Here is a 20,708-nt window from a genome sequence, read left to right as displayed (position 1 = left end):
TCATGGTATCTATTCTGCTGGAGAACATTATCTTGACCTGTTAATTCCTCAGAAACTCCAGACTCTTCAAATTTAGCATATTGCTAATGCCCAATTTTTATTGTGTGAGGGGGTCCAGTTGGCTGGCCCAAATCTGAAAGTCCAATTTAGAAAGGCAGAGCAACAGGTGGCTGGTCACATGTTGAGGAGAAGCCCCAAATATTACACGTTCCCTAAAGAAGGGACAGGTGTCCTGGATTAGAAGGAAAAATAGGAACATATTATCCCTCTGGAGTCATTCCTCTTATAAGCAGCCCTGAAAGGAAAGGAGCCAGCAAATGGCTAGATTCCTGAGCACCCAGATGGCATTTGTTTGTCTGACTTTGTTTCTAGGATATACTTGCCATCATGATTTGTGCCTGGAACCCTAGGACTGGAATACTGGCTAAAGGAAAGAGGGTGGAGTAAGGTAAAAAATAATTAGACCCCAAAGAGAGTATAGTGATCAGCTTAAACCATGGAACTCTGTGCTCTTGTCTCTGCACAGCACCTAATGTATCCTCTCCCTGGGTCCTAGTTTCTTCATCTGAAGAACAGTGAGGTGGGATGTAGACTGTCGTGAAGATTATTTTTGTCTCCAAGATTCTAATCTAGGGTTGTTTTTGCCTTTTGTAGGATAGGAATCTTTGATTCTTCTCTGCTGATGTTCTTGGGTATTTCTAGTTAATCAACATGAATTAAATTTCTTCTGAAGCAAAATGCAATGGCTCTTCAAGCCCAGTAGAGGGACTCTGGATCTGTGGCTTGATCCAGCAAACATAGGGTGTTCCCACTACTAAGCTATGGGTCAGGAACCTTGCTTTGGAGAGTTATTAGAGAGAGCATTTCCGGTTCCTCTCTGAGTTGTTCCTGAATCTACCAGGAGTTGTTTATGACTGTGGCCCTGGCAGGAAACACATGCTACAGGTCACTGTAGGAAATGGATGAGGTGGACTCAGAGGTCTGAGAAAGTCATGAGATTAAGTAAAAGAGGCACAGGCAAGGTGAAGGGGGCAAAGATCCTTGTGGGAGGAAATGATTTGAAAAGTGAGGAGGCCAAACTTGATGTTCTCTCCTGCTTTTTGACTCTGTGACATTGACAAATCTGTTCTGAAGTAAAACTGAGCCAAGAATGGCCATTAGCTTCTGTACTCTGTACATAGGAGAGCATATTAGTGTAAGAAATGAGAAGGGAGACTCAAAAGAGCAAAAGAGAATATAATTAGAAATGAAAAAAACTCAGAAGTTTGGAAGTTGGCAGTATCTTTTTTTAAAAACGTTAAAGTTTTTGCTATAGGGCACGTGTGTTTGAGAGAGAGAGAGAGAGAAAGAGAGAGAAATAGTGAGAGGGAAAGTGAGAGATCACTCCCACACACACACACCCGCCCCGGAGGATGGCCATGTTGCTATCTTTTCTCCTCCTGGGATTTTGGGCATGCACATGCACCCAGCATAAATTTCAAGCTGCCCAGTTCAGGACTTGAACTGTGGCCAGCCATGTGGTAACTGCTAGCCCCGGCAGTATTATCACCTTAATAAAAGAGTTTCAAAAAGGAATTTGTTGGTAGCTAGCATTCATTAGCTAAATGAAGATAAGCAAAGATGATTTGTTCATGAATACCCCTATGAAATCAGAGTCTGCTGCACTTATGCCCTTGGTCAGTAGCTCAGCAGTGTTGACAGAAAGGTAACATCCAGAGAGAAGCAGCAAAACAATGGCTGGCCTGTGGGTTAATACAGAAACACATGAATGGCAGACTGGATCCCACCTTTGTGTTTCTAAATAAGATACAAGATAAAATATACCCAGAGTAGATAGTAAGTAGAGTAGGGTGGAGACCTAAAATTAGAGCTTGAGGCTCTCTTTACCCTGCAGAGAATACTGCACAGAATGGTAAAAACTGTTTTTAAATATTCTTTCTAATGACTTTCTGTGGGAAAAAGCATGGATTTGTTTTTATTTTGCAAGTCTTATAAAGTATAATAAAATTAGGCAAAGGCAGATGTTTCAGGTAAGGACAATTTAACATCTAAGAACTGAATGGCCTCATTCATCTTATAGTGAATAACTTTTCCCTAGAAGTATGTAAATACTCATTGGCTGGATAAATGTTCAGCCGGGATACAGTGGACATTCTTGACTGGTGGCTATCTTAAAGGATTCCTCTCAATCCTTAGAACTTCTGTGTTTCTACCTTAACAAGGTTTCTCTGAATGGAGAAAAGAATTACTTATCCTATCCCATAATCCCAAAGAGAATGTAAAGTCTATGAAGAAAAGGAGTCCTATCTGTCTTATTTACAGACATATCTGCAGGAACTGCTGATTCTTAAATACTCGTTGAGCGACTGAACAAAAGAAACATGATATTTTATTTTAGGTAAGTTGGGTTCTCTAACGGGCTCAGCGATTTGGAAAGTAGTAAAAATTAAACTCTGATTTGACAGCTACTATTCTAGATTAAGTGACTGTAAGACTATTCCCTTGATGGGCGTTTGTCAAAGTGTGACCTGTGGACTACTTATCTTGCAGCCTGGTAAAATACAGATTCCTGGGCCTCTCTGCAGAGCTGCTGCAGCTAATTTCCTGGAGGTGGGGACTGGGAATCTGATTAAACAAACTTCCAGGTGATTTTGTAACTCAAAATTTGAGAATCACAGAGCTAAATGCTAGATGATTCTTCAAATTTGTTTCCTTGGAATGTCCTGGGGTCAAGAAACTCATGTTTTTGGGCTGCAAGTGGCATGGCGATTAAGGTACTGGACTCCCACGTAGCCTACTACAGTTTGAGTCTTGGACCCAGTGGCTTGTTTTTACACTTTTTTTTTTTTCTCTCTTTCTCTCTCTCTCTGCTTTCTCTGGTGAACGCATGTGCCCTATAGCAAATTAAAAAATAAATAAATAAAATGAAATAAATAATTCTTTAAAAAAAGAAGAAAGAAACCCATGTTTTATAAGACCAAACTCTAACTTGTAAGGATCAACATTTTTTGCTTGTTGGACTCCTGGTTCAACAAGTCATATTCTCCTGTCGTCTGAGATTGTCATCCACAATTTCAGTCCTTACAGTTAAAATATATTGCAAAGATTGTAAAAGTAGGAGCCAGTGTGGTGGGTTAAGGCAGCTGGACTCCCACATGGTTGACCATGGTTCGAGTCCTGGACCTGGCTGCTTGCTTTTTCACTTTCCTCCTCTCTCTGGTCAACTTAAAAAAAAAAAAAAGACAATGAATAAAATAAAATAATTATTAAAAAAAAGATTGTAAAAGTAAAGGATTAGCTATTTCTGTCGGCTGACTCAGAGATAGAGATCTGAAACTCTAAAACTATCCTTTGGCTATGTAGTAAAGCTGTTTTTAATCCTTAGCAGAATCAGCAATCAGTCTTATCTCTCTGACTTGTCATAGTAAACCCTATGCCTGTAATATTTAGGGCTGATTTACTGTTTGGGAACTCACCTATCTCTCTGCAGGACTTTGAAAATTCAATTTGCCAATGCTTTTTGTCATTCTGATTTTTAACGTCAAAGCTAGAGCTGGACTCATGGTCTTCCAGAGTACCAAGCCAGGGGTTACAAACGCGGAGCCACTGAGCAGCCCACCTGAAAGTTCTGTTTGGCCAGCACTGTGATTTCAAACATTTCTGAATCAGGGTGTTTTTAGACACTATGGGTCATCTGTGACCCTCTTGGTCACCTGACGCCTGGCCCTTCTTACTCACTGATGTAGGCATTAGAAGTTTTTGCCCCTGATCCTTGCCAAAGTGTTCGCTTACAGAGGATTTCTTTTCCGTGCTTCTTTTGATCACAGCAGTGTGAAGTTTCTCAGAGTTCTGTGACACAGACTGGCTAGGACCTTGACATTTCTCCTTTAAAATATCTATCCAGTGCCTAGATGGTGGCCAAGAGGTAAAACGCAACACTCTGAAAGGCTATCCTATTCCCAGTTCAAGTCCAGAGACCTCCTCTGAGTACACTGGGTATATGCTTGTCCACAGTCTGGGGATGGCTGAAGTTGGGGATCGTGGCATCTTTTGGGGGGGGGTCAGTCTCTCTTTGTCTTTCTCTGCCTCTCTCACTCATAGGAGAAATAAAAATTTACACTTAAAAACGTGAACTATCCATACAATGAGATGATTTTCCACAATAATGACTACTATAGGGATACTATACTATGCCATGGATGAAACCAGAAACAGTATACGTAGGGAAAGAAGCCAATCACAGAAGAATACATACATAATTTCATCTATAGGAAACAGCTGGGGGCTGGGCAGTAGTGCAGTGGTAAACTGCAGTGTTCTGTGAAGCTGATCCTCATGGGGAGGTTCTAGTTCACATCTGGAGACATTACTGAGTATGTGGGGCACACACAGGCCCATCAGCTGGGGCTGGCTGAAACTGGAGGGGAATTGTGATATGAAGATCCTATTGAGGGTGCCATCTCTCTGTTTCTGTTTTGTTTTTCTCTGTCTCTCTCGATCATGGAAGAAGTAAATAAACTTAAAAAACACTCAAAATATGTAGATCTATAAAGACAGAAAGCAAATCGGTGGTTGCCAGGGTTTAGGGAGAGAAGGGATGGAGAGTGACTATTTAGCGAGGTTTCCTTGTGGGGTGGGGAACGTATTTTGGAACTAGATAGAGGGGTTGTTGCACAACATTGTGAATGTACTAAAAGCTACTGAACTGTACCCTTAAAAATGGTTAATTTTATATCATATCAATTTTACCTCAGTGATATTGGGTCATCAGAAAAGGCATGGCACATTTTTCCATAGAAAAAGTACATCATGACTTTTCTGATGGTGAAATAAAATTATCCCTGTTTCCTCAGTCCCCCCATTCCCTATGGGTGAACTGCTTCTGGAAACCAGAGGGTACTCTGTTACTAGGGTTCCAAACCCAGCAGGAAGGAGGGCAAGCACTTCTGTTGACTCGTCTGTCTTTCTCTGGTCAAATGAAAATGATTGAATAAATAAATAAAATGAAATAAATAATTCTTTAAAAAAAGAAGAAAGAAACCCATGTTTTATAAGACCAAACTCTAACTTGTAAGGATCAACATTTTTTGCTTGTTGGACTCCTGGTTCAACAAGTCATATTCTCCTGTCGTCTGAGATTGTCATCCACAATTTCAGTCCTTACAGTTAAAATATATTGCAAAGATTGTAAAAGTAGGAGCCAGTGTGGTGGGTTAAGGCAGCTGGACTCCCACATGGTTGACCATGGTTCGAGTCCTGGACCTGGCTGCTTGCTTTTTCACTTTCCTCCTCTCTCTGGTCAACTTAAAAAAAAAAAAAAAGACAATGAATAAAATAAAATAATTATTAAAAAAAAGATTGTAAAAGTAAAGGATTAGCTATTTCTGTCGGCTGACTCAGAGATAGAGATCTGAAACTCTAAAACTATCCTTTGGCTATGTAGTAAAGCTGTTTTTAATCCTTAGCAGAATCAGCAATCAGTCTTATCTCTCTGACTTGTCATAGTAAACCCTATGCCTGTAATATTTAGGGCTGATTTACTGTTTGGGAACTCACCTATCTCTCTGCAGGACTTTGAAAATTCAATTTGCCAATGCTTTTTGTCATTCTGATTTTTAACGTCAAAGCTAGAGCTGGACTCATGGTCTTCCAGAGTACCAAGCCAGGGGTTACAAACGCGGAGCCACTGAGCAGCCCACCTGAAAGTTCTGTTTGGCCAGCACTGTGATTTCAAACATTTCTGAATCAGGGTGTTTTTAGACACTATGGGTCATCTGTGACCCTCTTGGTCACCTGACGCCTGGCCCTTCTTACTCACTGATGTAGGCATTAGAAGTTTTTGCCCCTGATCCTTGCCAAAGTGTTCGCTTACAGAGGATTTCTTTTCCGTGCTTCTTTTGATCACAGCAGTGTGAAGTTTCTCAGAGTTCTGTGACACAGACTGGCTAGGACCTTGACATTTCTCCTTTAAAATATCTATCCAGTGCCTAGATGGTGGCCAAGAGGTAAAACGCAACACTCTGAAAGGCTATCCTATTCCCAGTTCAAGTCCAGAGACCTCCTCTGAGTACACTGGGTATATGCTTGTCCACAGTCTGGGGATGGCTGAAGTTGGGGATCGTGGCATCTTTTGGGGGGGGTCAGTCTCTCTTTGTCTTTCTCTGCCTCTCTCACTCATAGGAGAAATAAAAATTTACACTTAAAAACGTGAACTATCCATACAATGAGATGATTTTCCACAATAATGACTACTATAGGGATACTATACTATGCCATGGATGAAACCAGAAACAGTATACGTAGGGAAAGAAGCCAATCACAGAAGAATACATACATAATTTCATCTATAGGAAACAGCTGGGGGCTGGGCAGTAGTGCAGTGGTAAACTGCAGTGTTCTGTGAAGCTGATCCTCATGGGGAGGTTCTAGTTCACATCTGGAGACATTACTGAGTATGTGGGGCACACACAGGCCCATCAGCTGGGGCTGGCTGAAACTGGAGGGGAATTGTGATATGAAGATCCTATTGAGGGTGCCATCTCTCTGTTTCTGTTTTGTTTTTCTCTGTCTCTCTCGATCATGGAAGAAGTAAATAAACTTAAAAAACACTCAAAATATGTAGATCTATAAAGACAGAAAGCAAATCGGTGGTTGCCAGGGTTTAGGGAGAGAAGGGATGGAGAGTGACTATTTAGCGAGGTTTCCTTGTGGGGTGGGGAACATATTTTGGAACTAGATAGAGGGGTTGTTGCACAACATTGTGAATGTACTAAAAGCTACTGAACTGTACCCTTAAAAATGGTTAATTTTATATCATATCAATTTTACCTCAGTGATATTGGGTCATCAGAAAAGGCATGGCACATTTTTCCATAGAAAAAGTACATCATGACTTTTCTGATGGTGAAATAAAATTATCCCTGTTTCCTCAGTCCCCCCATTCCCTATGGGTGAACTGCTTCTGGAAACCAGAGGGTACTCTGTTACTAGGGTTCCAAACCCAGCAGGAAGGAGGGCAAGCACTTCTGTTGACTCTGCCATGTAACAACATCATTATTATTCTAATTTCAGGTATATCTGTAAATCTTCACCATGTGCCCAGCATTCTGCACTTTTTAATGTAGTATTCTTAGGAGGTTTGGATCCTGATTCCATCACTTACTAGCTGCATCATCTAGGACAAATCAGTTTTCTCCATGCCTTGGTTTCTCCCTCCAGAAAACAGAGATGATAATCTCACAGGTTTGGAGGATTAATGAGTTAAAATACATAAAGCCCTTAGAATAGTGTCTGCCTATGTTAGGTAAAACGTGTTAGCTATTGTTATAACTACTCTCTCCTCCCCTAAATCATCGGTGTGCCAGAATTTACTTGGGGCAGGGAGTAATGGAGAGATTTGAGGGGAGCAGAGAGTGGCTGCCTCCCTGCTCCTGGAGCAGGGGGGTCACAGTGAGTGGTGGCCAGCTGAGCAGAAGAGCCACTGAACAGAAGCCTGGCTTAGATGCCAGTGGACACTCTTGGGAGGTTGGGCTTGTGCCCAGGGACCAGGGCACCTCAGGAGATGTGGGAGGGGCTGGTTTGCTTGGAGCTGACAGGATGAAGTGGTCTTGAAGCTTAATAAAGAGCTTGACAGAAGTACTTAGTTACCAAGAAGCTGGTTACCAAGGAGGATATCAGACAGGATGAGGAGACGATGGCAATACTGAGGTGCCTCAATCCACAGGCAATAATAATTGCTGATAAGAAGTTAGGACAGTAATTGAAATGCATTGAGTACGTGATATGTGCCAGGCGCCAAGTATTCTAATAATTCCTATGATAACATGAGTATATATCCTATTATATACAATGTAACATATAATGTTATAAGTAAATGTACAACACATATATTAAACATACTAACACATATACGTGTGTATATATGTATACACACGCGCATAAATTACAAAATGCCTGTATCAGGCTTTAAGTAGCACACTTTATAACAATAATGCCTAAATGAAAGTAATGCTCACTGACATTTATTGAGTACCTGTGCTGAATATGCTAAGTACTCCTAATAGTGACGATAATACTGACAATCGCTAGCACTTGTCAGTGCATTGCATCATGGGGAAAGGTTATTTCTACATTCCTGGGTGTCTATCCTGAGCTCAGCCTGGCAGAGCCAGCAGTGCCAGGCTCTGTCCTGATCCTGTGGCATGTGTTAGTTCATGTAATCCTCATAGCCTAGTATGGCGGGGCTGTCCTCACTTTAAAAAATACATTTTACTATCATTATTTTTAATTTGCTACAGGAAATGTGTGCCCACCAGAGAGAAAAAGAAAGAGAGAGGGAGAGGGAAAGTGAGAAAAAAGTGAGAAAGCAAGTCACCAGGTCCAGAACTCAAACTGCAGTGATCATAATGAGAGTTCAGCACCTTAACCACCACACCACCTGTTGGCCCATATCCTCATCTTTCTCACGGGGAGACTGGGGCTTAGGGAGCTTAGAGTGTTGCTTGCTTGTTCATCTTTGTCTTTCCACCCTGGTCCAGGCATGGGCATGTGACCAAAGTTGGGCCCTCATGGTCCCTCTGGAACTCCTCTACCAAGCCTAGCAGGGAATACTGCCTCTCTGTACTGACAATGGATGGGGACTGGCCATTCCCTCCCTCCCACCACATGGAAACAGCCAGTCTGGGGCAGGAGAGGGGTGCCAATCAGTAGAGAAGAACCACCAGGTGACACCCAAGGCTCCTCCACCCACTAGTCCTTGATGCTTCTCAGTTTCATGAGCCAAGCAATCCCCTTTTGTCTGGAATAGTTGAAACTGGGTTTCTGCCACTTAAAAAGTCCAGACTAATAAAACATCTCATTGAGCTAACACCCAGGTATCTGACAAATTCTTGAGTTGCCCAGCGGGCAATTTCATTTCCCAGAAAATAGAGGAAGCAACCAGGGAAATTGCCACTCTGGACCTAATTCTGACCATCATGGACAAATGGGCTGGTGAAGTAGATGTGACATGTAACTGGCAAGAAAATGGCCACCTCCTCTTGAGTTTGCAGTAACCTGAGAACAACAAGCTGGAAACAGACTTTGGAAATAAAAACCTTAAACTATGACACTGTATATTTTGTAAGTGATTCAAGATGTTTGATAATCCTTAAAATCTAAAAATAAAAATGGTAGCTCATCAAAATTTCAAATGCACTCTTATTTAAAATAAAATACGCTTAGCAGAGTCAGACTTTAGGAAATATCAATTTAGTACAGTAATAGAATATGTTTGAAGGATCTAAAATTAAGTAGCAGGATTGGGGAAACATAAGATTTAAAGTTTTTAAGCATAACTCCTACAACCTAAGCTGTCAGTAGAAAGATCCAATTTAAAGTAATAATGCTAAACTACAAAATTACAGCAACCAATACTACAATAGTGCCTTTTAAAGTGGTTTGATGAGATGCATAGATTATGACTGAGGCTGGTGTTCCACAGCCCATAACCACAGGAGACATTGCACTTGAACATCCATCCAGTGCATCTTTTCTGAATAACTTCCCAGAGGAAGATGAGACCTTGGTTAAATAGCAATGGCATCTCTGGCCGTGCCAGAGACATGCCCCTGGTAGCAGGACCTTATGTTATTGGAATGAAAAGAAATGTGATCTGACATAGAGTCTGTTATACTAGAGAAAGGTTTAGTGTCATTATTTTTTATTTTGGAGAGGTTTTTGCTATAGGGTGCATATGCTTACCAGAAAGACAGAGAGAGACAGAGAGATCGAAAGTGAGAAATCACCCCCCATTGGGGATGGCCATGCCACAATCCCTTCTTCTTCATTCTCCTCTCAGGATCTTGGGCACACACGCACACGCGCCTGGCATTGAGTTTAAGTCACTGGGTCCGGGACTTGAACTGTGGTTGACTATGTGGGAGTTCAGCAACATAGCCATTACGCCAACTGCTGGTCCCTAGTGTCATTATTAAAGCAAGTTTTTAGGTACTTAACACAGAACTGAGGCTCTATATTTAGGGCCATGGACACCTTTAAAAATCTAGTGAAAGCTCCAAACCCTCTTTCTAGAGGAGCACACCTACATGCAAAATTTGGCAAGCAATTTTATGAGATTCATAGAAGTCACAAGGCTACCTATGAACCATATCTTGGCCAAGAAGTGTAATACCTTTAATTCCCAGTCTTCTCTAAAACGAAGATATTAATGGTTTTTAGTTCATAGGATTGTTATGAGGATTAAAATGGGATACTGTGTTTAAAACCCTTAGTACTGTACTTGGCACATAGTAAATGTTCAACAAATACCAGCTGATGGTATTTTGTTACATTTACCATCATCATTATTACTGGCACGACTTACAATTCATTACAATACTTTTCTTAGCAGAGAAGGATTTCATAAATGATTTCCTGTCTGGTAGGTTTTAATTAAATATACAAGTGATAACAGAACTATTTAGAAATGTGCAGCTAAACTCCTATGTTTCCTGTGTCATTGTCTCAGATCGTCAGAACAGGGGAGTATTTAGTGTAAATTGAAGGGGAGAGAAGGAGTCTATCTTCATTCTTTCTTCTGGGTACAGGCACATTTAGAACCAGAACAAAATCTATCTTATGAACCACATTTAGAATTTAGAAAAACTCCCTCCATTCCAGCAACTGTAACCTTTGTGATTATTTCAACCTAAGTTTTGCTCCAAACCTGCAGCATTTTGGCTACTATTTTGTTGCACAAAATCAGTGACCTAATTTCCTGGTGAAGCCCAAAATGAAGGGTTTGGATAACAAACAGATTAGATATCTGGCATCTTTACAAAAACAGTTAAAAGACTGAATGCACAACAGAGCTTAAAACAAATAAAAGAAAACTTGCTCTTGTCTCCTGGGTCCCTGGAAATTTTCCTCCAGACAGACGTCAGACTTCTCCCAATTAGAGCCCATCAGAAAGCCATCACACAGCAATTAAAACACAAACGAACTGACCAAAAGAATCTCCCGAAGACCATTTGCCAGTACCAGGCTGTGTCCAGCTAGAGATCTCACGAAACTGGGATAATAAGCTTTGTAGGGCTCTCAGCGCTCTCCAGCATACATTGCTTTATGGATTCCTCAGCACCTTCACATTCATCCTCTCCTCTAGTGGTCATAAAGACCTTAAGGTGTATGCTTGCTCTGTGTGCCAGATCGGTGGGTCTGCCTGAGTTTCCCCGCCATGTAATGCTTCTTCCCACTGGGGGCCTTTGCACCTGCTGTTCCCGCTGCCTCCACAACCTTCCCTTCTTTGCCCTCCCACCTCCTACTCATTTTCAAGATCTTGGCTTGCAACATCTCTTCTTCAAGGAAGCCTCCCCTCGCCTGCCTCCCAGACTAAATCAGGGCCCTTGTAACACACTCCATTGTTCCTAAACTTTCCCTTCACAGTTCTTATCACAGCTTGTCATTGAATGTTTGCACTTCTATTTGATTAACGTCAGTCTGCCCTTCCAGATAGTAAAACCCACCAAGGCAGCAAGCAAGCATGACAGCCTTGTTCAGCTCAGCATGCGTGTCATAGAGAGCCTGGCGCATAGTGTGGCCTCAAGTGGAATGGATGCGTGAAAGACAGTGATAGTATACTCATTTTACAGGTGAAAGAAGAAACCCAGAGAAGTCACTTCTGAAGATCCCGAGTGCCAACACTTAAACACAGGAATTTTTACTCTGCTGGCTCTTTCCATACCTGTGCTGCCCAGGAGGAGGGTTTTCTTGCCATTTCTTGGGGATATTATTCTCCATCCTGATCCCCCCACCTGTCCAGCTCTCCATGGCAGCAGAAACCCTGGTGATTGCCACCTCCACTTGATACCCACAGCTCGAGTCAGCACCGCCTCTCCTGCCCCCCTCTACCCCCACTGCAGGATCACTCAGCATCCTTGAGGCAGATCCTTGAACGCCCTGCAATTACACCCACTCTCCCAGGAGCCGGGGGTGGGGGTGGGGTAGAGAGGGAGATAATTAATGAGAGGGTGACAGGCCCTTCTTCATTACCAAGAATATCTTCCACCTCCCAGAGGCATTTCTGTGTTAGGTTTGGGTGCATTCTCTCTCATGATCACAAAGCTGTTCACTTCAGTTCATCACTTAGTTCTCTCCACATCTGTGTGGAGTTGGTTTGGTGAAGTAATCCGTGTGGCTGTGAACCCCATGCATGCAGCACCTTTGCCTGACTCACTCAATGCTCCCTCTCCGTGTTAGAATAGCACTGGCACACAGAAGGTACTTGACAGAGACTTGTGAAGCGAATGGACTGGGATCTTCCCCTGTGTAAGAATTGTAGGGATTGCTATGAGTCTGTTTCACGGATTATGCAACCAGGGTTCAGAGTGTTCATAAACTGTCCAAGGTCAAACACTTAGTAAGCATTAGAGCCCGGATTCAGCCTGAGGCATCTGGGTCAGAGTGCCAAATGGGGAAAGATTAGGACTGGGAATTCAGGCAGAAAGGTAAAGATGCTGATTATTCTAGGAATGCACAGGTAGAAATGTGAATGGGAGGGCGGTTTCACCCTGGGAGAGGTGTTCATCAGGGAAGGGGCAAGGGAATACTGTGCAACACGTTTGCAAACCAAGTGCGAACTCCAGATTCCCATGGAGCCAGGATCTCGTCTCTGATGACACGATGCAGTCAGCTGAGGCTGGTAATGCAGACTCTTGCAGCAAGAATCACTTGAGAACCAGGTACTGAGGGACTGGTACTCAAGGGAAGAAGCGGGACTTGTGGAACAGCCAGGGCCTGGGTCCCAGGAGGTTAGGTGGAGAGAGCCCTGGAGAGGGAGCCAAGGCCTGGCTCTGCCCTGCCCTACCCTGCTCCTGCATGCTCTCTTCTCATGAAAATCTCTTCCTATCTCTGGGCCTCATTTTCCTCATCTATACAATGAGGGCTGTCACTTCACAGTTTAGAGTGACCTCTGGGTCACTGACCTCCCATCTCTAACTCCTGTATGACAGTGTATATAAGCAAATAGATACAGAGTCACCACATGTTAAAAATGGTCACCTCATCCAATCCAACATAGAAATCCCTAGCAGATGACACAAGTTTTCACCAAGTCACTCTAGGCTAGTAGCTCTCATCTCAGGATAATTTTGGCCTTTTGGGAACATTTAGCTATATCTGAGATATTTTTGGTTGTTGCAGTGGACAGGGGCACACTATTATCATCTAGTGAGTAGAGATCAGAGAGGTTATTAACTATCCTATAATGCACAGACAGCCCCCACACCAATGACTCAGCCAGCCCAAAATGTCAACAATACTTAGACTGATAAAATCTGCCCAGCACAAGGGACTCATGACACCCTGATGGACTCATGGCTGTCAGCATCTGTGGCTAGGAGAAGCTTGACTGAAGACACACTCTCTGAACCACCTCTACCAGTCTAGGTCTCTCGAATGGGATGATCTGGAAGAAGAGTCCTCACTCATCCCAAGATGGCTATCCAAACAGCTAGAAATAGCTAGACATAGCAACTCAAACCACAGGGTTCACCTGTATAGTGAGTACACATGAGGCCAATGCTAGGATCAAGGGGTCTCAGGGAGAGGGCCAACAACTTTCTACAAGCTGGATGAGACCAGGCATAAAGGGCTGGGAAGACTCGGAGTGCATTAGGTTGTGAGTGGGCTTGAAGAACCTGGGGTGTTCATGAAGCACATAGTAACTGAACTGAGCTTAGAATGGTAAGAATGCCAAAGGAGGGCATGGGAAGACAAAGGGTAGGGCCATGAGTTCATGTCAGGTGCCAAACACCATCTTGCTGTTGGCCGGCCTAGCCTGCTCACTGCCTGCTGGCTTCCTGCCTCATCTCTCACCTCCATCTGCACCCTGGCCACATAGGCTCCTCTGGGTCTCACATACTTGCCATTTCTTTACCTACCTCAGAGTCTTACAGACTCCATACCCTCAGGTTGGTCTATGTCATACCTCTTCTCTTTGTCCAGTTGCTATGGTCTGAATATTTGTGTGCCCCAGAAATTCCCTTGCTGAAATCTCAACCTCAAGGTAATGGGATTGGAATTGGGGCCCTTGGGAGGTAGTTAGGTAATGAGGGTAGCACTCTCATGATTAGGATTAGTGCCTTTATGAAAGAGTCCTCAGACAGCTGCCTTGCCCCTTCTGCTGGGAGAGGACACAGTGATAAGGTCCTATCTATGAGAAAGTGGGTCTTTACCACACATCAAACCTGCTGGTCCCTTATCCTTGGACTTTGAAGCCTCCAGATTTGTGAGAAATGTTTCTGTTTTACTCTGTGCTATTTTGTTATAGCAGCCCAAATGAACTGAGATGCTGGTTAATCCCCTCTCCTTCTTTGGATCTCAGCTCCTGGACCTTCCTCAGGAAGCCTTCTTTGTCATGCCTCCCTTTGAGAGCGTATGTGCTGAGTCTGAGTCTCATACTCAGTCTCCTTTGTAACACTGGGCATGGCTGACATTTATGTGTGATTATTGACTAATGCCTCTCCCTCACTGGACTGTGGAACTGTGGCTGATCTTTACTATAGACTCTGGCACAGACCATGCACATGGCAGGAGCTCAAGAAATAGTAGTCAGTGGATGAAGAAATGATTGAAAGTTGGCTTCAGTGGCTTAAGTGTTGGGTATGTTCAAGTCTAGGAAGGGTTTGAGACCTTGGTGAGAAGATATTAAATGCTAGACTGAAGTGTTTGTGCCTAAAACTGATGGGACAAAGAGGGGCCTTGGGGTCCTCTCAGTGGGGTAGAGTATATGGTGCCCTGGGGTGATGGACCAGGCAGAGGGCAAAGACTGAGCAGACTCTGGAGACTAAGTGGGAGACTGTTGTAAGAACCTGGACTATAAAGGCTAGACCCTGGGAAGTAGCAGAGGGCAAGCAGCCCTGATTTGCTTTGTAAGAACTGTTGGTGGCTCCCATTCTTTGTGTATTCTGAGATTCCCTGGGAAGACCCAGACAGCATCCTGGTGTGATACTCTGTAATGTGGGGAGCACGTGGTGGCAGGTTAGAGGTGGGGTGCTGCAGACCCTCTGCAACCCAGGCATCTTGCTGAAGTTCTCTGACCCCTTGGCTCTGTGCTGCTTGGCCTCCCACTTCCAGGCACAGCCAAGGGAGCCTGCTCAGAGCACTGCCAGGGAAGCAGGCCAACTGAGCAGCGGGTGAAGGCGCACAGGGAAGGAAGGCAGATTACATGTCACTTCATATTAGCCACACCAGCAACTTTCCCAATCTACTCAGAGAGGGGCAAATTAATTGCAATTTTGAGGACACGCCAAAAAACAAAGATAACACTGAAATGGAAGGGGACTGTATCTGTCTTCTAGTCATGAGCAAATTAGAACGCCTCACAGAATGACTTTTGCTTACCTGTGAGGTACATCTCCTCCCCTTCGGTGAACATCTGGTGGCAGCGTACACATCTGGCACAAGTTGGGTGGTAGTGCTTCCCTCCTGCCTGTGGAAATCAAAAGGTGACACAGGAGTTCAGAGCTGAAGCAGGTTGGGTTTAAACACTGTGCACATTGGTGTTGTTGGCATCTTCATGACCTTAGGGTTGGTAGGGAATCTACCTAGGGGAGTCTAGAACCATCTAAAAGACTACCCAGGAAGTTTGGTGTTTCCCACCATGGGCCCCTGATAGCAGCTCAGTGGACTTCTTCGGGCCCTAGCCCTTCTATTTTGGCAGTGAGAAGGGCTCTTCAGAAGCCACTGGTCCTACCTCCTTATTTTTAGGTGCAGCAACAGTCTTACTTTTCCCAAATATAAGGCCCTCACTACTAGTGGTATATGAGCTTATTTTTAACAAGGAGAAAGTACCAGTTTGGTGTTGGTGTGTATTTAACATTTATCTAAAACCTACTAATTTATATTTTAAAGAATGAGAACAGATGTGAGGCTTAGAGTCTCCATAAGCAATAGAATCTAGCTAAAACTATATTTATCTTTGGGTTACCTGAAAAATGGCAAGTGTTATTAGTTTTCTCATTATGTTATAAAAGTTTTCTTATATACAAGTAAGCCACCTCAAACTAGATTAAAGTATTAGGTATGAGTGAATACACAAGGTTTACAGACAAGGCAAAACTTGTGATATTGGCACATGAAAGGGAGATTTTTAGGACTCAGTGGACAAATAACAGGAACTTCAAAGCCAAGACCTGTTGGGGAGCCCCAGAGCCAGTCCCATGATTGCTGCACCTGGGTGCCTGTGCCCCTATCCCCAGCTTGCCCCAGTATGCTTGTGGTAAATTCTCTTCTCTGTGCCTACTTACCTTCCTCACTATTACTTAAATTAAAAATAGAAGTGACTTGCAGCAGCAAATCCTTCTACTGGGGGAAGAAGCAGCTTCAGAGAAGGTTGTGTCTCAAGGTCTTATTGGGAGCTGGGAGCTGCATTGGGTGGACCTGTGAGAGCCTGTCACCAGCCTGCACTTGCATCCTGGCTGAAATTTCTGACAGTAAACTCCCAGCCAAGAGGACTTGATGTGTAAGCGCCCTTCAGTGGTAGCTTCAGAACTTCTATATGGTAGGAGCCTGGTGTGGCAATTGAGTTGGAAGATAAGGCTTGTTTTCAAGGAATATTTTACATGTCATTTAACATGTTATTTATTTATTTATTTATTTATTTATTTATTTATTTATTTATTTATTTATTTATTTATTTATTTATTTATTTATTTATTTATTTTGGAGAGGGGGCAATTCCTGGGGGAAACTGGTAGATACTGACAGGTTATTGAAGGCCCCTTCTCCAAATCATCACTTGATCAGCTGCTAATGGATTCCTTCCAATTAAAAATTTACAATGCGTAATAAGAAGATTTACTTCCAGGGGTGGGATGGGAGGTGTTAGCATGAGCTGCCTACTCTGGAGATACTCTATTTTAAAAACTTAATGACAATATGGAAAGGGTAGATTTTTACAAAAGAAAACAAAAACACCTCTATTATTCTCCCTCCCCCCTTTTTAATTCTTAGCTGTTTACATGGCTCCTACCAGTGAGAAAATGTCCTTGTCATCATAAAAAACAAACTATGTTCAAACTTTGGAAGGGGCCTGCTATTTTCTCAAGCTGAGATATAGTGGGACTGATTCTCCTGTACTGTGACAAAGATAATCGTTTTAATTAGTAGCCTTTTCCTACTCTGTGTCTTTTTATCATTTCAATTATAGACCTGTTTTCTAGGGTGACAACAGTGCCTTGGCAAAACCAAAGCTTAGCAACTTTCTAAATGTCACGCCCCACCAACCCTGCCCCAGTGGAAAGAAGATTCGTGCCCATCTCAGAAACCCTAGCCATGGCGGGGGGTGGGGGTGTTGGGAACAACCAGAGGGAAGGGAGATGGTTAGGGCAGTCTGCATGCCTGCATCCAACAGCAGGGAAGACCAAGTTAGTGAGGCGAGATGAGCCATTTCATCTGTTAACAAATTAAAGGCAAGAAAACATAGCAGAGTTGGTACCTGAGAGATGGGGACCTAAAGGAGAGAACGGAGAATGGCCAACAAGGCTAGGAAGGGCAGCAGCAAGGAAACTGGACATGAGGTTCTCTTTGGTGAGGACAGAGACAAGAAAGGAAGGGGGCATAACTGACATTCCGCATATTGAGCTCTGTCATTGAGAAAGGGATGATGGGATGGCCTGGGAAGGGAATGAGAAGAGGTACGATGAGAAAACAATATTAAATGCCAGCTGTGTACGAGGCAATGAGTTGGGCTCTGTAGTGGCTAGTTACTGTTTTTGCCCAGCAAACCTCCTTCCCTCTTCTTCCAGAAACAGCACCAAAACTTTCCTTGGTAGGACTACCTATCATTGCATTAGTCCACCAATATCCAGCTCTGGGTGTACAATTAGTTCAGGGATTGTTCAAGGAGAGTCAGAGCCAGGGTGTCTGCTGAGCTTTGAGAAATTATAAATTCACTTTCCCCTGGAGATGCTGGCTGATAGGATGTAAGTCTGGAATGACTGGAGTCCAACCTTCCTATCAGAAAGAACAGCCTTCCTGAGAATAAAGCTATCATGAAAGTAAGTGGAACTAAGATTGCTAGAGATTCCAAATGACTTTAAGAACTGAATCCAGCTGTGTCTAGAGTCAGAACGACTGGGCTTTTTATGATGGGAACCAATAAATTTACTTTTTTGTCTTGAGCCATTTGAGTACAGTTTCTGTACTTGTGACTAAAAAATGTCCTGACCAAATATTCACTGGAATTAAATGACAATAGGGTTCTATTCTGTCAAAGACTAAAGCTCAGAGAAAGTAACTTGCTTAAGGTTTCATGACTAGAAGTGGTAAAGTTTACATCCAAGTCAATTTCACTGCAACCATACTTTTTTCTTGACATCATGCTTCTTTAGAGACCTTTCAGTGCCCAAGAGCTGTGGGCATGAGTGTGGGATATGGGAGCTTGGAGTCCTAGATTAGAGCTTTGTCTCTACCAGGAATACTGACTGACCTTGAAAAAGCACTGCGTGTCTTGGGTCTCACTTTACTCATCTGTAAAATGAGAAGGTTGAACTAGTTGATTGCTAAAAGTCTCTTTCAGCTCTAAGGGGGAAAAAAAATCAATATATCCAAGATGCTAATGGAGTCTCATACAAATGGAATCAATTAATACCCAGTCACAACAGCTGCCTGGGAGGAAGAACCTGCCACAGAGCTAAACAACAGAACTTAGGGGAAAGAGGCGGCCATCGGCAGGAGCAGAGCAGCCTGGAGACGCTGGAACTAATTCTCCTCTGCAGTCATGTGTGTAATCGAAGTTCTTTCCTTCTCAAAAGAAAAGTCTGCTTTTGTGATCTCCTACCCCACTGACCCTTTACCCTATTGCCAGCTGGTTACCTCTTTCTCACAATCCTGCACACCCAGCAAATGATGCTTCAGAAGGTGACCTTTCTCCGCATCCAACAGCTTTTTCCAGCCCACTTCGTCCTTAACTGTTCCATGGAGTTTGACCAGTACTCTGATTGACCTTGCCTCTGATCATTCTTCAGTCTCTTTCTGCCACCTGTAAACTGTCACTCCCTGAGGCTGGCTTCAACCCCCCTCCTCTCTCTCTCTGTCATGGAAATCCTGACAGCTCCCATGGTGCTATTATTCAAATCCTAGTGTCCCTGACATTGGCCTCTGCAGACCTGAGCTTTGTTCCTGAGCTCTGACTCCTATTTCCAACTGCCTTCTCTGAACATTCTGGGAATTTCAATCACAAGCTGCCCTTATGGAACTTGCCATATTTCTGCCCAGATCTGCTTCTTTCCCTGCCATCCCTAATTCTGCAGGTGGCAACACCAGAATTCCTATCACTTAAGCTTTATACTTCGGTACAGCTGTTGGCTTCCTAACCTGCAGTCTCCTTGTCTACAAGTTGCCCCTCAGTGGAGATCTGTTGGAATTCTTCTTGCATAGTTTTGGAGACAAAGGTGGTTGCCCTTCCATTGCTACTGTACCTCTGGAGTCCTTCCTGCCTGGATCATAGAGTGGCCCCTTGCTGATCTCCCTTCCTTCCACTTTAGCCTGTGCACATCACCATATTACTGTCCCTGAGGTACATCTCCAATCCACTCCTGCTCAGACGTCTCTTAAAACCCCACTGCTCAGTGAACTGCATGCAAACTCCTCACCCAGGTATCCTTGGGAACCTGGGCCTAACCAACTCTTTTATGCTCATGCCTTATCCTCTGCACTGTGCTCCTTACTGCTCCCTGGAGATACTTAATATATGGTATACTAACTTTGTGCACTTGTTTTTCCTCTTCTGACTCCTTACAGTCAACTGTCCATGTAGCAACCAGAGCAATATATTTTTAAAACATAAACTTACCATGTTGCTTCTTAGTTGAAAAAACTCCCTAATGGCTTTTCATTTCACTTAACATAAAACCCAAACTCCCATAAAGTCCTTGATGACATGCAGTATATAATATACTGCATCCTCCCCCATCCTCAATTTATAGAATCAGCCACACAGGTCTTTTTCTCTATTCCCTAAATGGGTCAACTCATTCTTCCTATAGCTCTTCATGTGATGACCTCCTTACCTTCAGGGCTCTGCTTCAATGCATGGCCTCAGGGAGTCCTTTCCTGGTTGCTACTCACTCCTGCTTGCACCTGGGCTCAGGACCCAGCTGAACCCAGATGTGGCTCCAGGATCTTCAACATAGCACTCATGATAACCACAACCAACTGGCCAGATGTGGCAGAATGGACAATCCTGCTATCAATAATTGCTATCTCCCAGCCATTGTCAGATGGAAAAACTGAGGACTAGAGATGCAAAAGTCCCTCAAAACTGAGAATAAATTAGCAGTAGAGCCAGTGTCAGAACCCAGTTATTCCTACTGTTAGGCTACTAATTGTCCTCTGCATCAAACTCCTGTTTCTAATTTCTCAAGGTGGGTGGTCCCAGAGTACAGGAAAATAGCTTCTTAGCCTAACAGGGTGTGGGAAGGAAGGCCAGGAAGGCCATCAGACAGGAGGTTCAGGCAGGGACTCAGCAAGGGTGCTGCAGGTTGTCTGTCACTGGCAGAGAGAGCTGTGTAGGGAGGCTGGGGAAAGCTGTTGCCATGGTGACGGACCAGCCAAAGAAGGGCTTAGGGAGCAAGCTGCTAGACAAGCTGGTTTTCAAATCAGCACATTACTAAATACTTAAAAAAAAATAAAAATAAAAAAGCCTTATGTCCTCGGGCAGGACTGGG

At 43.5% G+C, this 20,708-nt stretch overlaps 1 protein-coding gene across 6 annotated transcripts in view; it reads right to left on the bottom strand.

Moving 5' to 3' along the window:
* ABLIM3 (actin binding LIM protein family member 3) overlaps positions 1–20,708 on the bottom strand; it is a 137,239-nt gene that overhangs the window by 34,493 nt on the left and 82,038 nt on the right. For all 6 annotated transcript variants that reach the window (XM_006150865.3, XM_006150861.2, XM_014588738.2 and 3 more), the window contains one exon: positions 15,382–15,469. In XM_006150865.3, the coding sequence (XP_006150927.1) occupies positions 15,382–15,469 (88 nt within the window). The remainder of the gene's footprint in view (positions 1–15,381; positions 15,470–20,708) is intronic.

This window comes from Tupaia chinensis, unplaced genomic scaffold, assembly GCF_000334495.1.
Source record: "Tupaia chinensis unplaced genomic scaffold, TupChi_1.0 Scaffold000303_1, whole genome shotgun sequence".
Taxonomy (NCBI): domain Eukaryota; kingdom Metazoa; phylum Chordata; class Mammalia; order Scandentia; family Tupaiidae; genus Tupaia; species Tupaia belangeri.
Note: the sequence above shows the minus strand (reverse complement) of the source record. Positions and strands in the feature narration are given on the sequence as shown.